The sequence below is a fragment of the Oryx dammah genome, unplaced genomic scaffold (genome assembly GCF_014754425.2).
Source record: "Oryx dammah isolate SB20612 unplaced genomic scaffold, SCBI_Odam_1.1 HiC_scaffold_8, whole genome shotgun sequence".
NCBI lineage: Eukaryota > Metazoa > Chordata > Mammalia > Artiodactyla > Bovidae > Oryx > Oryx dammah.
Genome location: NW_024070192.1, coordinates 18497986 through 18515179, shown reverse-complemented (window position 1 = coordinate 18515179; position 17194 = coordinate 18497986). Strand labels below are relative to the sequence as shown.

General features: G+C 47.7%; 1 protein-coding gene across 1 annotated transcript; it reads left to right on the top strand.

Moving 5' to 3' along the window:
* The first annotated feature begins 1637 nt into the window (after positions 1 to 1637).
* ASB16 (ankyrin repeat and SOCS box containing 16) lies at positions 1638 to 9802 on the top strand. Its single transcript, XM_040245184.1, has 5 exons — positions 1638 to 2296; positions 4686 to 4953; positions 6996 to 7488; positions 7816 to 7929; positions 8437 to 9802. Exons 1-5 carry the CDS (start codon positions 1996 to 1998, stop codon positions 8620 to 8622), a joined length of 1362 nt encoding a protein of 453 aa, XP_040101118.1. The 5' UTR covers positions 1638 to 1995; the 3' UTR covers positions 8623 to 9802.
* The last annotated feature ends 7392 nt before the right edge of the window (positions 9803 to 17194 follow it).

Genomic DNA, 17194 nt, shown 5'->3' with positions numbered 1-17194 from the left:
ACAGGGTTAATCACACCTGCATTTATAGAGGCGCCTTTCTCTGAGGATCTCCAAGCCCTCGTTGGGCATGATCTCATTGCTTCTCTGGGATCCCCCACCCTGGAATACCACCAAGAAGCTGGGGCCAGAGTGGGTGAACAGCAGGGTAAAGGCAGAGCCAGAAACAGCCCAGGCTGCTGCCACACACATGGGCAGGCAGATGTGTGTCCGCTCTGGTGGAGAACGGGGCCCTTCAGTCAACATGCTGCTCACAGGAGGCCAGCCTGCAACAAGACCTACTGTGTGCCATGTCCTGCCGGGGACCAGAAACCCAACTGAACCCACTCAGGTCCTGCTCTGGAGTCCATATCCAGGGCAGCAAGCCGTGGGCCACAGTACATGACACCAGCGGTCCTCCAGGAGCATGGATGGGGAGGGGCTGGAGCCTCAGGGGTGGGAGACCTGAGCAGGTGTCTCCCAGAGCAGGTGACCTTTGAGGTGGACTTTGAGGGATGAATCAGAAGGGACTTCCAAGCGGAGGGAAGGGCTAGGAAATGTGAGGGGAATGGTGCCTGACGCGGAGCCAAACCGGGGCACGGGGTTTAGTGGGAGAGGGCAGAAGTCACCAAACGTTTTAAGCTGGGAAATGAACCATTTCAGATAGATCCTTCCCAATGGGCAGTGGAGCAGAAGAGGGGATACCAGGTAGGAGGCTAGGCTGGTCCGGGTTAAAGGTCTTGAGGTGGTAATTGAAAATGTGAGAATGAGGTGGAGTGTGTGTGTGTCTGTGTGTGTGTCTGTGTCTGTGTGTGTCAGCCAGGGCGTGCACCTGCAGTCAGAGCAGGATAGGGACAGGCCAACCCTGAGGGGCCCAGAGGCCACCCTCCACCCAGAGCTGAGGAGAGCTTCTGGGGCCAGGATTGGCCAGCCTCCCTTCCGCCCTCCCCTTCACTGCTGGGAACCCACAGCAGCTAGTGCTGTTTCACGGCCTCATTCCTCCCCCTAGAGGCTCCCAAGAGCAGAGCACTTTGGGTGAGTGGTTTTGCAGCTTGAAGGTCTCCATGGTCCCCGGAGTTGTGAGGTCAAGCCCTTGGTCCTCCTCAGGCAGGCATGTGAGCCCTTTTAGGAGCTAGGGAAAATCAAATAAGAAAACCCTAACCAAGATTCACTGAAGGCAGCATTAGGGACCATGTTGTCCTGCTTGGAAGGTGGGGAGAGGCGCTCTTATTGAATCACTCCACCTCTGGAGTCAGACGCACAGGATCCCAGCCTGGCTCCCCGTCACAAGCTGTGACCTTGAGCAAGTGGTTTCACCTTGCTAAGCCTTAAGTGCCTCATCCATGAAACAGACATAAGACCACCCATCTCAGAGGTGTTCAAACTGTGATAATCAGCCTGATCATATAATTTATTGTCAAAACCAAGGTTGCTGTTTACCCGGGAAGAGCCAAGAAATCTGTATGGTGATCTGAGTAAAGGTGGATATAAAAACAATCTGAGTATTCTAAAGCTCCGGGCCCATATGTGCGGAGTTACTGTTGTTAATGTAGATGTTGAGCAGAGCTGTTGGAACTCCGATGTGACCTGCCAGTATTTCCTGGGCTGGGGCCTGGTTTCCAGCCAACATCAGAGAGCCCTGTCCAGTCCATTTCTCTGATTGATTCATTCACCTCGGACCTGGCCGACCCAAGATACTCCAGGAAAGTGGGAGAATGCAGACCTGGGGTTCAGCTGGGGGCCTGCTCCCCAGTCAGAGGGTATCCACAGGGGCCATCCCAACCCTGGGCTGGGGGTTGGCCCAACACCTTCTCTGCACCAAGATCATGACTCTGGGCAAACCCTGTTTATCAGAGCAGCGAAGGGCCTATTTATAGCCTCAGCTGCTCCTTTCTTTGGGTTACGGGTGAGGGGGCAGGGTGGCTCCTCAGAGCAAGGGTGGCAGTCAGGCGAGGGAACCAGCCCTGCCCAGCTGCTGCCGCCCAGACTCCTGGATCCCCCGCCCTGGGGCCCCCTGCCATGGCGGAGGAGACCTTCCCCTTCACCTCCTCCACCCTGCGCTCTCTCCGCCTGCAGCGGGAGTGGCTGGAATGGGAGGACCGGCGGCGGGCAGCAGCCCGGCAGTGCCGGAGCCAAAGATGCCCCCCAGATTCCCGGGCCCGGCTCACTAGGCCACACCGTTCCTGCCGGGACCCAGCTGTGCACAATGCCCTGTTCTCCGGTGAGCTGCAGCAGATCAAAGCCCTGTTCCAAGATGAAGACGCTGCCAACATGATTGTGGAGACTGTGAGCAACCAGCTGGCCTGGTCAGCTGAACAGGGTAAGGAGCACCCGGTGGGGGCAGAAGAGGAGGGGTAGGGAGGAAGGTAGGGGTGGGGATGGGAGAGAGCCTGGGCCCAATCTCCCCTCTCCAGCCCAGAGAATAGACCATCCCCTCCCACTGCCCATTTTAGATCCCTCCTAAACAGAGCTGAGGCATGCTTAGTGGTTTGTATGTCTTTTCAGAATTAAAGTTATATTAACATGTTGTTGGAATTACATAGAAATACATGTATGTGTGCCACTCTTTGCGACCCCATGGACTGTAGCCCGCCAGGCTCCTCTATCCATGGGATTCTCCAGGCAAGAATACTGGAGTGGACTGCTATCTCCTTCTCCAGGGGATCTTCAAGACCCAGGCATCGAACCCGTGTCTCTTGAGTCTCTTGTATTGGCAGGAGGGTTCTTTACCACTAGTACCACCTGGGAAGCCCACATAGAAATACAGTTATATTCTAATGCAATTTTTTTCTCTGGATATATATCCACAGGAATATTTTTTCTCTCATAGAATGAAATTATACACCAGATGCTATTTATAGCCTGATTTTTTTAATTTAACATGTTTCTGTGGCAATAACCATTAAGTCCATATAATATTTTAAATAGGTGCATAAATTCTATTGTATGGTTGGCCCATGATTTATACAGTGTTAGTCTCTCAGTCATGTCCAACTCTTTGAGATCCCACCAGGCTCCTCTGTGCATGGGACTTTCCAGGCAAGGATACTGGAGTGAGTTGCCATTTCCTTCTCCAGGGGATCTTCCCAACCCAAGGATCAAACATGGGTCTACCGTCTAAGCTACCCAGGGAAACCCAATAGATTGGTTAGATTAGGTTCCTTTTAAAAAAATCTACTTTAAATAACAATATGACCAATATCTTTGTATCCTTAGGATCTATTCTGACCAGAGCGTTTGTCAATGTAAACCAAATGATAATAAATCAACTATCTGCCAATAAAAACTAATTTAAAAAAAGATCGCTCCATTCTTAAGATTGACAGGAGAAAAGAAAAAAAAAGACCAAAGACAAAAAAAGAGAGGAAAAATAAACCAACACACAAAAAGAAGAAAAAGTGATTAACAGGAAATTGCCTCAACCCCCACCTATGGATTTGGGGGTTCAAAATCCTTGAAGAATTTATGCTGTTAGTCACCACTGGCTCCAAAGTCCTTTAGCTGTTAGAGATGTGACCCCACCCAGGGCATCTCGGTCTCATTCTGCAGCACGTCCCCCATCTCCCAAATGGAACTTGGCCTTAATTTCAATCTTAATAAAAAACAAAGCATGTTTTACCCAAGATTTAGGAAACCCAGGAATTCACTTCACTGCAATGCAAACAACTGATGGTCGGATATTAGGCATCTATGTCCTTCAAACAAGACCTTGGCTATTTCTACAATTTGGATCCAACACCAGTCCTATGATCAACCCCTCCTCCTACCCTTCCTTTCCCCACCCCCACCTCTTATCCCCCGCCCTCCACCCTCCCCACACTTTCACCCCACCCTCCCCACTCAGGGAATATCCCAGGACTTCTTCAGCTTTCCTCTGGCTACTCCCCAAGTCAGTTCCAGGCTCTCCTATGCATAACTCCTTCCCCTCCCAAATATTAGAGCACCTCACCAGTCCATTCTAAAGGAGATCAGTCCTGGGTGTTCTTTAGAAGGAATGATGCTGGGGCTGAAACTCCAGTACTTTGGCCACCTCATGCGAAGAGCTGACTCATTGGAAAAGACTCTGATGCTGCTAGGGATTGGGGGCAGGAGGAGAAGGGATGACCCAGGATGAGATGACTGGATGGCCTCACCGACTCGATGGATGTGGGTTTGAGTGAACTCCGGGAGTTGGTGATGGACAGGGAGGCCTGGCGTGCTGCAATTCATGGGGTCACAAAGAATTGGACACGACTGAGCGACTGAACTGAACTGAAGTTAACAAAAAGAGCGAAGTACTCCACCAGCAGCTCAAAGACCCAGAAGTTTCCTTAATAGGATTGACCTCCTTAGCTGCCCTTGTAGTTTTAAAGAGCAATTAAGGGAATTTGCTGGCAGTCTAGTGGTTAAGACTCAGCACTCTTATTGCCAGGACCCAGGTTCAATCCCTGGTCAGGAAACTAAGATCCCACAAGCTGCTCAGTAGGGCCAAAAAAAAAAAGAGCAGTTAAATGTTTCTTTCTATGACACATATGATTTTCACAGACTGACAAACTGTTCTAAAAGGCTGTTCCAGATTACACTCTCAAATGGGGGCTTGAGGGAGCCCCTCTCCACAGTTATGGATAGGCACAGGGTTGTGCTTAGCCCAACATGCAGAGTTGTAGACGACAGCATGCCCTGCCCGCTGGCCTCATACCCAACCCCCTAAAACTGCCTGCTCTCTCCAGGATTCTGGGTGCTGACCCCCAAGGCCAAGCACACTGCACCTCTCACCATTGCTGCTGCCCGAGGCTACACCGACTGCGCCCGCTACCTGATCCGGCAGGGAGCTGAGCTGGATGCTCGGGTTGGGGGCCGGGCAGCCTTGCACGAGGCCTGTGCCCGGGCCCAGTTCGACTGTGTGCAGTTGCTGGTGACCTTCGGCGCCAAGGTCAACGTGTTGTCTGAGGAAGGCACAACCCCCTTGCACCTCTGCACAGTCCCCGAGTCCTTACAGTAGGTGTCCAGGGGTTGAGATGGTTTTGAGAGGCAGAGTGTGTGCATGTGTGTGTGTGTGTGTCCAGCTCACATAACAGAAAACATCTGGTAGCAGCTTGGGAGACAGGTCACATTCTATGAGGATAAAACTGAGACTCAGAAAGGTTTAGTGACCTCTCCAAAGTCACATCAGCTAAGCCCAGGAAGCAGAAGCCTTGTTGCTTTGGGGAAAACTTTTCAACTGCAGTTTCCTATTGCCTGGGAACCCTTTGCAGCCACATTCCTAGTTGTTTAGAGGTAGGCATCAAGATCTGACCCAGCATTTTCCGATCTTAATATGAGGCATACCTCCTCTTCCCACATTTTTAAGGCCAACATGTTCTTGGACCCTCTACGTGATGCTATTTGCACTTTTACAAGTCAGGCCCACAGATAGAGCTGGCGAGCGTAAGGAGTCAAGGGCTCCTGGAAGACATTCCACAGCCCCAGTGCTGGGGCCCTCTCCCCACATAGATCTAGATCAGTGATGGACCCAGAAATGATCCAAAATTTCCAGTCCTTTTTTAGTTTTTATGGGCATGTGGTGCACTTTCTAGCATTCTTGATTCTTTTTTCCCCCAATTTTTTATTTTATTTATTTCTGGCTGCACTGGGTCTCCCTTGCTGCCTAACAGCTTTCTCTAGTTGTGGTGAGTGGAGGCTACTCTCTGGTTGCAGCACTTGGGCTTCTCACTGGGGGGTGCTTCTCTTGTTGAAGAGCACAGGCTCTAGGCATGCAGGCTTCAGTAGCTGTGGCACGTGGGCTCAGTAGTTGTGGCACACAGGCTTAGTTGCTCCGTGGCATGTGGAATCTTCCCAGAACAGGAATCAAACCCATGTCCCCTGCATTGGCAGGTAAATTCCAACCACCGGACCACCAGGGACGTCTAGACTTGATTCTTTTAAGTGAAATGAGAATGGAACCTGACTGAGCGAGCTTCTTGGAGTTATTTAAATTTAGTATATACAATAGAAACAAAAATTAGTCTATGATTAGAATTTACCAAGGAAATAAATTATGTAGTTTGTGGCTGGCTAGATGCTGCTCAACTCTTGGTCCCTGAGCATGCACCGAAGGGAGCTGGAACTCTGTTTTGGGGAATGACACTTGGTCATCAGGGTTTCACTGGAGTCTGACGGATCTCCTCCTGAGTTTCCAGTGGCTACTGTTCTGGCTTTTTAAATTGCTGTTAGTTTAGTGTCATAATTAATTTAGTTTGCAAGAATGTTTGGTTTACCCCATGGTGGTTTAACGATGTGTATTTGCCTCAACAGTGTTTGACCTATAATTTTTCCAGGAACTAGAAGACTGAACCAGTGTTTCCTAAAGCTGTGCTCCCTATAGTCTGTGCTCCCTAAAATCTGGTTTTGGTTGTTTGGGTTTGGTTGTTTTCTCTAGAGGGAATGGAGTAAGGGGGACACCCAAGTGCCTTTCCTTTGCTGGAGTGGGTGTGGTTGGCCAAGAAGGGTGGTCTTTATATTTGGGAAACCCTTCATGTTTGGAGGCAGGAAGAAAATACTAATTAGGACTCTGGACTTTTTTTTTTACTTTAACTAATTAGAACTTCTATTTCTATTTTCTTTGGTGATGGTGGGGGAAGGGTTACACTCAATTTTCTATGCTTCATAGTATACAGATTAGTGGGTTTTCAAAACTTTTTTTGAAAAGTGGCTATCAAAATGTTAGAAGAGACCGTTCACAAGTGATTCAGAGGCAGGCCTTGGGGTCCCAATCTGATGGGGGAGTCAGGTTAGATTCTAGGAGGGACAGTCTCAGGCAGTGAGTATTAATTACCCTGCAGTCACTAACTTGCTGTGTGTCCTGAGCTGCACCACAACCTTTCTGGGCTGAAAACTGAAATGCTCCAGGTGGCTTGGATGGGCCGTCCTCCTCTTCTGCCTAGTCACGGGGACTCCGTGAGTCTGGTGGTGGTCACCAGGCTCACCTGAGCCAAGAAGGGTGGGAAGAAGGGGTCAGGGATGACAGGATTTGCCTCGGGGGCCTTGTACCCTGTCCCTAGGTGCGCCAAGCTGCTGCTGGAGGCGGGAGCGACTGTGAACTTGGCCGTGCGAGACAGCGAGGTGACGCCCCTGCACGTGGCGGCGGCGCGCGGCCTGGACGAGCATGTGGCTCTCTACCTGGAGCACGGCGCCGATGTGAACCTGCGCACCAGCCAGGGCGAGACGGCCCTGAACGCGGCGTGCGCTGGGGCCGAGGGGCCGAGCAGCAGCCGCCGCCACCAGGCCGCCGCGCGCCGGCTTCTGGAGGCTGGGGCCGATGCCCGGGCGGCCGGACGCAAGCGCCACACGCCGCTGCACAACGCCTGTGCCAACGGCTGCGGGGGTCTGGCAGAGCTGCTGCTGCGCCACGGGGCCTGTGCGGCGGTCCCCAACGAAGCGGGCCACACGCCCATGGACTGTGCACTGCAGGCTGTCCAGGACGCCCCCAACTGGGAGCCCGAGGTCCTCTTTGCCGCGCTGCTGGACTATGGGGCCCAGCCTGTACGCCCAGAGGTGAGAGGCTCCTGGCGGGCAGGGGGTGCCTGGAACTGGAATTGCCCAGCCACCGGGGAAGAGAGGCCAAAAGATAAAAAGCCCATGGTCTATGCCAGAGGTCGGTCCCCATCTTGGGAAGGACCAGTGAGAGTTATGGAGGAGAGTGTCCAACAGAGAAAAAAGCCCCCAAAGAGATTGGAACACACTTGAAATGTGGGATAAACTGAGGCTAGAGAAGGATTAGGAGGGACTCAGATCTTGGCATCTCAAATTTGGATATAACTATAGTGGCCCAGGCTGGTTGGTAGAAGCATGGTGCCCTTAAGAATCTCTTTTGGTTTCTAGATGCTGAGACACTGTGCCAACTTCCCTCGGGCCCTAGAAGTCCTGCTTAATGCCTACCCTTGTGTCCCATCCTGTGATACCTGGGTGGAGGCCGTGCTCCCAGAGTTGTGGCAGGTATGTCCACCCCACCAGCACAGCTCCTTCCTGGGCTCTGGGGGAGGTAGAGAGGAAGGGTGAACCCTAGGCCTATACACCCAGGATGGGCTTCCTGGAAGCAGGAGCAAGGGGAACCCTGAGCTGGAGGAGGATGGGCAGAGTGAAACCTCTGGGTTCCCTGCCCCTTGGCAGCTTAGAACAACCTTTAATTACACACACCTCTCTAGCCTCTCTCTTACCTGCATCAGTATAGACATTTATCAGGCATCTCTGACTCAGTAGACAGCACTGTTGGAGTGGGGGGAGGTGGGTGTAGACATGGTTGAGAACCTGCCCTGCAGTGTGGTCTCAGCTCCCATGAGCCCTGCAGAGCCTTCGGTTCTGAATCTGAGTCCTATGAGATACACTACATGCCCAGATGGATCCATGTTGTAGAATCTCAGGGCCCCACCACTAGGTTGCCTGCAGAGGGAAGGGCAGAGTCAGGGTGTTGGGCCATCTGACCATGTTCCACTCCTGACCTAGGAGCATGAAGCCTTCTACAGCTCGGCCCTGAGCATGGTGAACCAGCCAAGACGGCTGCAGCACCTGGCCCGGCTGGCTGTGCGTGCTCAGCTGGGTAGCCGTTGCCGACAGGCTGCCTCCTGCCTCGCACTGCCCCCGCTCCTCAAGGACTACTTGCTGCTGCGTGTGGAGGGGCGTATCCAGTGAGCCCCATGCCCAGCCACTCCCAGAGCTTGTCCTGCCCTTCCCATCAGTCATCCCTCCCAACCCTGGAGGACCAGTCTCTGACCTTCTTGTCCACACTCTCGTCCACATGTCCTCCGGGGCCAGCTCATCCATTTATTGGCTTCTTGAGCCACCTGCTGACCTCCAGCCTGACCTGAACTTCAGCTCCTCTCTCCAATGGGAAGGTCTGCAGATTCAGTCTTTGCCCTCATCCTCCTTCTTTGCCTAAGTGGATGATGGCCCCACCATCCAGGCAGACCCCAAGCCAGGAGGAAGTGATCTTGTCATCCCTTCTGCCCTGCTCCTCATGTACCCATTCAGCCTCCTAAAGAGGGACAGACTCTGCCTCTAGCTGTACTGATGCCCGATCTACCTTTGTCACCTTGAGGGAGGATCTCACTGACTGGTCTTGAAATCCCCATGCCCTGCAAGGATGCTGGAATGACCTTTGGGAATCAGAGCTCCGATCATGACGTTCAGTGGCTCTACACTACCTTCAGGCTAATATCAAAACTCAACAAGGCAGAATAAGTATTTAGTCCCTGCCTCCGCCAAGCTCTCTGGCCTCCTGATCCTGCTTTCCCCTTCTAAGGCTCCTGTAACCCAGCCTTAGCAAATGAGTTACTGGATTGCCAGATATGAGCTGCTCCCCTTAGCTTCCACGCATCTACTTGTACTATTCCCTCTGCTTGGTCTACCCTTCCCACATCTTTTTTTGTCCTGGTTGAAGCTGATATGATCCTCAAGACTCAGCCCAATAGCCCTCTCTCTGAAGAGCCTATTTCGACTCCAGTAGGTAGCCTTCCTTGGTATTGTACTTATTTATTTAGGAACCTATATCTGCCTCAATGACACTGAGACTGGACTATATTCCTTAAACAGGCCTTTCAGGAAATGGCTGTTGAGGGAGAAAGAAATCCATGATGTCCGCGACCCATTTATGGTTGTGTTCCCCACCCCCCAGTGACGCACAGTGTCTTAAACTATGGTCTTTGTGGTCTTTGAGGATCCGTGACAGGAGAACCAGCCATCAGCTTTCCCCTACGCTCTCTCACTTCCTGCTCTGGTCCCAGAGGCAAAATTACCACTATTCATCCTTAAGAGGAAGCTTTTTAAGCTAAGCCAGTTTTTATGAATGCAAATAAATGATTTGTGCACAGACCAAGGCGTGGCTGTTGTTAGGTTGAAATATGCCTGAGATACCTATCACTCCGTGGTTACTCCTCATCCTTCGTACTCTTCTATGATTCCCAAGTTTTCTGCACAGATCAGTTGTTACTCTTGTGATAGGAAAAAAGGTGTAAGAACAACACAGGAGGACTTCCCTGGTGGTTCAGTGGTTAAGAATCCACCAGCCAAAGCAGGGAACAACGGTTTGATCCCTGATCAGGGAAGATCCCATGTGCCTAGGGACAACTAAGCCCATGTGCCACAACTCCTGAGCCCACACACCAAGAGCCCATGCTCTGCAACAATAGAAGCCACCACAATGAGAAGCCCACACACTTGCCGCAACTAGAAAAAGCCAGTGTGCAGCAACGAAGAGCCAGCACAACCAAAAGTAATTACTTAATTTTAAAATTGTGTTTTTTTTTTTTTTAAGTACAACAACAGGAACCTTTTCAGACCCTGTACTTGCAGTACCCACTGGAGGAGGTGGCTGTCAGCAGCCTGTTCTCCTGCCCCTTTGCTGAGGTGAGGGACTCTGGGCTCTCTACTGTCACTGCCACGTGGAGTCACATGGTAGAGATGGATCAGGAGTCCTGCCTGGGTCAGTCTCTTGCAGCTGCTGCCCATCCTCCCCTCCTCTGCAGACAGTTGCATCTGTACGTATTTCCTTTCAATAACTAGAAGATAGTCTTTGACCTCGTTATACAGAGTAGCAACGTCTCCTTTCTGGATGAAATTTCTGCTTTAATTTCACAGATCCAAAAGGCCAAGTGAAGAGAGAGAAATACCCTCTAGTCCTGGGGCCAAGCCAGGAGCCTCACTCTCAGGGGAGGATGCTAAGCTGTCTCCCCCTTTAGAGCAGGCAGACCCCAGTGAGCGTGGCTTTTTCTGTTATACTTACAATGACAAGATACCCAATTTAAAAAGCCCCAAAGATACATGTGATTATGTATCTGATTTTGGGATGAGATTTTTCTACGTAAAAGCATAGAAGAAAAAAGACTCATCTGGATACAGACTTATCTGGATACAGAAAAAAACTGAAATTTGGTTATAAAAGCACTGAGTCATAAACACAAGTAAAAGGCAAAATGTTGACAAAAGTATCTGCCACTAAAAGATTTCATTTTCTTGATTTCTAAGGGCAGGAATGACATCTCTTTTATTTACCATTGCTGACTTGGTGCTTGTACAGTGTCTTGCAGAGAGTGGACATGCAAATATCTGTCAAAGTAATGAATAGTCATGCTCAACCTCACCAGTAATTAAGGAAATGCAAATGAAAACAACAATAAGATATAATTCTCTTACTAGATTGAGGGACTGTTTTTTTCTGGCTGTGCCACACAGATTGCAGGATCTTAGTTCCCTGACCAGGGACTGAATTGGGCCACTGTGGTGAAAGCACCGAGTCCTAACCACGGACCACCAGGGAATTCCTGCGGGGGTTATATTTTAAAGACTAATATGCAGTAGCTGTGACAATTTGGAGACACAAGTTCTTGCTCATCCTAGAGGGTCAGAAACGAAACTGCCTCTTTGATGGGCAATTAAGCAATGCCCTTCAATAGCTCCCCAGTTACACCAAAGGCTGGTACACATGGCAGTATTCATCCCAGCCTTGCTTGCAACAACTCAACATGTGGGAAATGGTAAACAAATCCACACTGTGGAATACAAGTCAGTCCTTACAAAGGGTATACCCGCAGCAGGAGTGATCTGGGCATAGAGTCCAAGTGACGAGCACATGTACTGCCTTGGGAAAGATTACCAAGACTATTACCAAGGTTGAAATATAACATGGACAGCAAACAAAACCAAACCTCATGACTGGAGCTGAATAGAAAAAGGCCTGAAAGGCAGGTGCCCAAGAATTTCCTTTGAGGAGGAGAGAGGAACTGTGCCAGTGGGGCTTTTTATGGTCTGCATTTGAATTTTGACAAAGGGGTGTACCCATGGATTCTTGTGAAATTTAAAGAAAAATTGAAGAGAAGAAAAGGCAAAAGGCCTAAATTGTTAATTTACAAGGTGGTTGATGAAACATGACAAATGTGCTAGCTCACTAGCAATCCAGTGAACGTAAATTAAAGGAACAGACACCCCTCTGCCTAGCAAATGGGCAAACATGAAACAACTTATCTAGTGGTTAGGGAAGGAGTACTTTCTGATTTTTTTATAAAATGGATTTACTATAAATGTATTTAGTTAAGACAACATCCAGGATTCGCAGATACATTCATCACTCCGTAGCCATCATAATTTGACATAAAGCTACAAAAATACCAAAGTTCAATATTTTAGGAAAAATAAACAGATAAGGACCTAAGGCCCATTGAAATGTTAATTTTAAATGATTATTACATATAAGAGGCCAGCTTGAGATAGTGGTATAGTCCCAACTGAAGTCTTCATTCTTTCCTTTCTTTTCCCCTCATAATTCCTCCACCGTCAAAAACTTAACCCTAGGGCTTTCCTGGTGGTCCAGTGATTTAAGAATCTGTCTGTCAATGCAGGATATATAGGTTCGGTCCCTGCTCTGGGAGGATCCCACATGCCACAGGACAACTAAGCCCAGACGCCACTATCACTGAATCTGCGCTCTAAAGCCCATCAGCTGCAACTACTGAACCTGCGCACTAGAGCCTGTGCTCCGAAACAAGAGAAGCTACCATAATAACAAGCCCACGTATGGTAATGAAGAGTAATCCCCTCTCACTGCAAATGGAGAAAGCCTGCATGCAGCAACGAAGCTCCACCACAGCCAAATTATATATATGTATGTGTATATACATATATGTATAACAAATCTTGAAAAACCCTAATCCCAAAAGTCCCTCTTTCAAAAGGTGGTCCTAGTGGTAAAGAACCCGTCTCCCAATGCAGAAGACACAAGATTCAAGACGCAGGTTTGATCCCTGGGTCAGGAAGATCCCCTGGAGGAGGCCATAGCAACCTATTCCATGTTCTTGCCTGGAGAATCCCATGGACAGAGGAGCCTGCGGGCTAGCATTCACAGGGTTGCAAAGAGCCAGAGTGACTTAGCATAGCAGGACTCAAAACACTCTTAACTGCATCCTGTCCTTTGCTGTACACATTCACAAAATGCATCCCTAGCTCTTTCCCCATCTTCTCTGAATTGCATCTATCATTCGCTTAATAAATTTTTATCAAGTATTCGCTGCATGCAGGCACTGGATAGACTCTGGGAATACTAGAATAAAAACAAAACATAGTTCCTGCCTTCAAAGAATTTGGTAAGACAGAAAATGAAAAATGACATGTAGCGTGGGGAATGCTATATAACACAGGGTGTATATCCCTAATCCTGAATAGATGGATCAGGTATCTGGGGCTGTAGGTAAGACAGATTTCCCACATCCTCTGCAGGGCAAGCCCTAGTTGCTGGCTTCAGAGGCCATTGCTCAGTCAATGATTCCCTTCTCAGATTGCATTTATCTTCACTTCTCCCCTTCTCCTCTGTTCTTTACTTGTGGCTTATAAACATCTTCAGGATTCTCCTATTTCTCTAAACCTCTCCCATCTATTCCCTGTTCCTCTCTAGCATCTACACTGTTTGAGGGGACAAGAACATTATTAGGGCTCTCCTCACACTGTTGATGGGCATGAAAATAGGTACAACCTTCTAGAGAACAACACAGCACCATATAGCAAAAATCTTAAAAATGTGAACATCCTTTGACCCAGCAATTCTATTTCCAGGAATTTATCCTCGGGGAAAAAAAATTATGGATGTGTACAAATAACCGTCATCAAAGATGTTTATCAAAGTGCAGTTTAAAAACAAAGTAGTGGGCTTTCCTGATGGCTCAGATGGTAAAGAATCGACCTGCAATACAGGAGACCGGGGTTCAATCCCTGGGTTGGGAAGATCCTCTGAAGAAGGGAAGAGCTACCCACTCCAGTATTCTTGCCTGCTGCAACTCCTGAAGCCCACGTGCCCTAGAGCCAGTGCCCCACAACAAGAAAAGCGACTGCAATGAGAAGCCCGAGCACGGCAAAGAATAGCCCCTGCTTACCCCAACTAAAGAAAAGCCTGCACAGCAACAAAGACCCAGCCCAAACAAAAATAAAACAACAACAACAACAACAAAACAGTAGACTTCCCTGGTGGTCCAGTGGTTAAGACACTGCTTTTCCAATGCTAGGAGTGTGGGTTCTATCTCTGAGCTAAGATCCTACATGCTATGCAGCGTGGCCAAACAAACAGAACAAAAAGCAGCAAAGTACTGAAAACAATCTGAATGTCTATCCAAATGAGACAATGAATTTTAAAATTACAGTGCAACATGGAAGGTAATACTGTTGAATATCTATTTAAACTATTCTCTGATGCTCTAAAAATATTCATTGACAAGTGGAATGCTTTCTTAAATTAATACTTTATTGGAATATAGTTGATTTACAATGTTGTGTTCGTTTCTGCTATATAGAAAAGTGAATCAGTTATGCATAACATATATCCAGTCTTTTTTAGATTCTATTCCCATATAGCTTATTACACAGTATTGAATAGAGCTCCCTGTACTATTCAATAAGTTCTTATTATCTATTTTATATATAGTAGTACGTATATGTCAATCCCAACCTGCCACTTTATCCCTTCCCCTTCCCCCTGCTGGTAACCGCAAGTTTGTTTTTTCCATCTGTGACTCAACTTCTGTTTTGGAAACAAATTCATTTGTACCATTTCTTTAGATTCCACATATAAGCAATATCATATGGTATTTGTTTTTCTGTCTGTGAAATGCTTTATGGTAATACAATTTATATAAGTCGCTTCAGTCGTGTCTGACTCTTTGAGACCCTGTGCACCGTAGCCCACCAGTTCTCCTCTGTCCATGGGATTCTCTAGGCACGAATACTGAAGTGGGTTGCCATGCCCTTCTTCAGGAGATCCTCCTGACCCAGGGATCGAACCCACGTCTCCCATGTCTCCTGCACTGGCAGATGGGTTCTTTACCACTAGTGCCACCTGGGAAGGCCACATAGAAACAAAGTCATATTCTAATGCAATTTTTTCTCTGGATATATAGCCGCACAAATATTTTTTCTTTCATAGGATGAAATTATACTCCAGATGCTATTTATGGTAATAGCTAAAGAATAGGAAACCAAATATTGACAATAACATCATATAATATATATATCATTTTCTTTCTTGAAAGTCGCTCAGTCGTGTCCAACTGTGACACCAGTATTCTCCAGGCCAGAATACGGAAGTGAGTAGCCTTTCCCTTCTCCAGGGGATCTTCCCAACCCAGGAATCGAACCCAGGTCTCCTGCATTGCAGGCGGATTCTTTACCAACTGAGCTATCAAGGAAGCCCTATATATATATATTTAGCGAGGAGTGAGTGAGATGGTTGATTTTAGCTATACCACTAACTGTATAATTTGGACAATTATTTGATCTTTCTGAGCCTCAGTTTCCAAATCTGTAAAGTGGATACAATATGATATACTTGATAGGGCTCCCTGAGATACTATATGTGAAGTGCTTAGTACAGAGCCTGGCATATAATAAACTCTCAAAACATTAAGTGGTTCAACTCAGTGCTTTTTCATTCTCTCAAACATTTATTGAGAGCCCTTGAACCTGCTATCCTGTTTGGAACTTCACTTGGTAAATCTCAGTACTCAGTCTTCAAAATTTTTTTTGGCCATGGCATACCGCTTGTGGGATCTTAGTTCCCCAACCAGGGATTGAACACAGGCCACAGCACTGAAAGCACTGAGTTATAGAGAAATTAAAACAGTACCTCACAATCATAATATTGATCAAAAGAAGTCAGACAGGGGCTTCCCTGGTGGCTCAGTGGTAAATAATTGCCTGCCAGTGCAGGAAACACAAGTCAGATACCTGATCCAAGAAGATCCCACATGCCATACAGCAACTAAACCCCTGACCACAACTAGCTCAGCCTGTGCTCTACAGCCCAGGAGTCACATCTCCTTAAGTCCAACCACCCTAAAGCCCATGCTCTGCAAGAAGAGAAGGCACTGCAATAAGAATTTGGTGCAACTCAACTATCAGGTAGCCCCTGCTCGCCACAACTAGAGAGTAGCCCATGCAGCAACTAAGACCCAGCACAGCCAAAAAGAAAGAAAGAAAAAAAACCCTCAGACAAAAGAAGTTTAAAGAGGGACTAAAACTAATACTTGTACATCAATGTTCACAGAAACATTATTTATAATACCTCAAAGGTGGAAACAACACAAATGTCTACTGATAGATTAGATTAAAAAATGTGATATATACATACAATGGAATATTGCTCAGCCTTAAAAAGGAATGAAATTTTGATACGTTCAGTTCAGTTCAGTCGCTCTCAGTCGTGTCCGACTCTTTGTGACCCCATGAACCGCAGCACGCCAGGCCTCCCTGTCCATCACCAACTCCCGGAGTCCACCCAAACCCATGTCCATCGAGTCAGTGATGCCATCCAACCATCTCATCCTCTGTCGTCCTTCTCCTCTTGCCCTCAATCGTTCCCAGCATCAGGGACTTTTCAAATGAGTCAGCTCTTCGCATCAGGTCTACAACATAGATAATCCTTGAAAACATCCTAAGTGAAATAAACCAGACAAAAAGGATAGATATTGTATGATTCCACTTACATGAGTTACCTAGAATAGGCAAATTCACAGAAGACATAAAGTAGAATAAAGTGGGGAGGAGGAAAACTGGATACAAGAAAATGGTCAGTAATGATGGGCACACAACATTGTGAATTAATACCACTGAATTAGACACTTTAAATTGTCAAGAATGGTAAGTTTTATTTATATTTTACCACAATAAAAAAGGCTGAAAAAGAAAAAAAGAAGCCACACACCAAGAGTACATACTGTTTGATTCCACTTGTACAAAATACAAAACCAGAAAACTAATCTATGGTGGCAGAAATCAGAATAGTGACTACTCTTTGGAAGTGAGTGGCTGGATGCCGTTCTGTGGTCATTTTCTGTTTCTTGATCTGAGTCCCGGTTCCACCGATGTGTTCAGTTGGTGAAAACTACCGAGCTCTTCGCTTTTGAGTTTGCCCGTCTGTACTATTTATACTTCAATCAATAGTTCACCGGAAAACAACAGCATCTCCCCACCCCGCCACAGAACGTCTTTAGAACAAATTTTAATTGCAAAAATCCTCTTGTAAGCTGAACCATTTCCCCCTTTCTTGGGGCTCTTGCTTTTCCCGTGTCCTAAGCCTGCAAGGAATCTGTGCCTTCTTTGAAATGGTTTCTTGCCTGATTTACCAAGGTTCCACACTACCTGGGGCCGCATTCTCGGAGAACCGGACGGTGATTAAATTGTCTGTCATCTCGTCTAGCCCCGAGTTGAACTCTTGGAGGTCAAAAAAGAC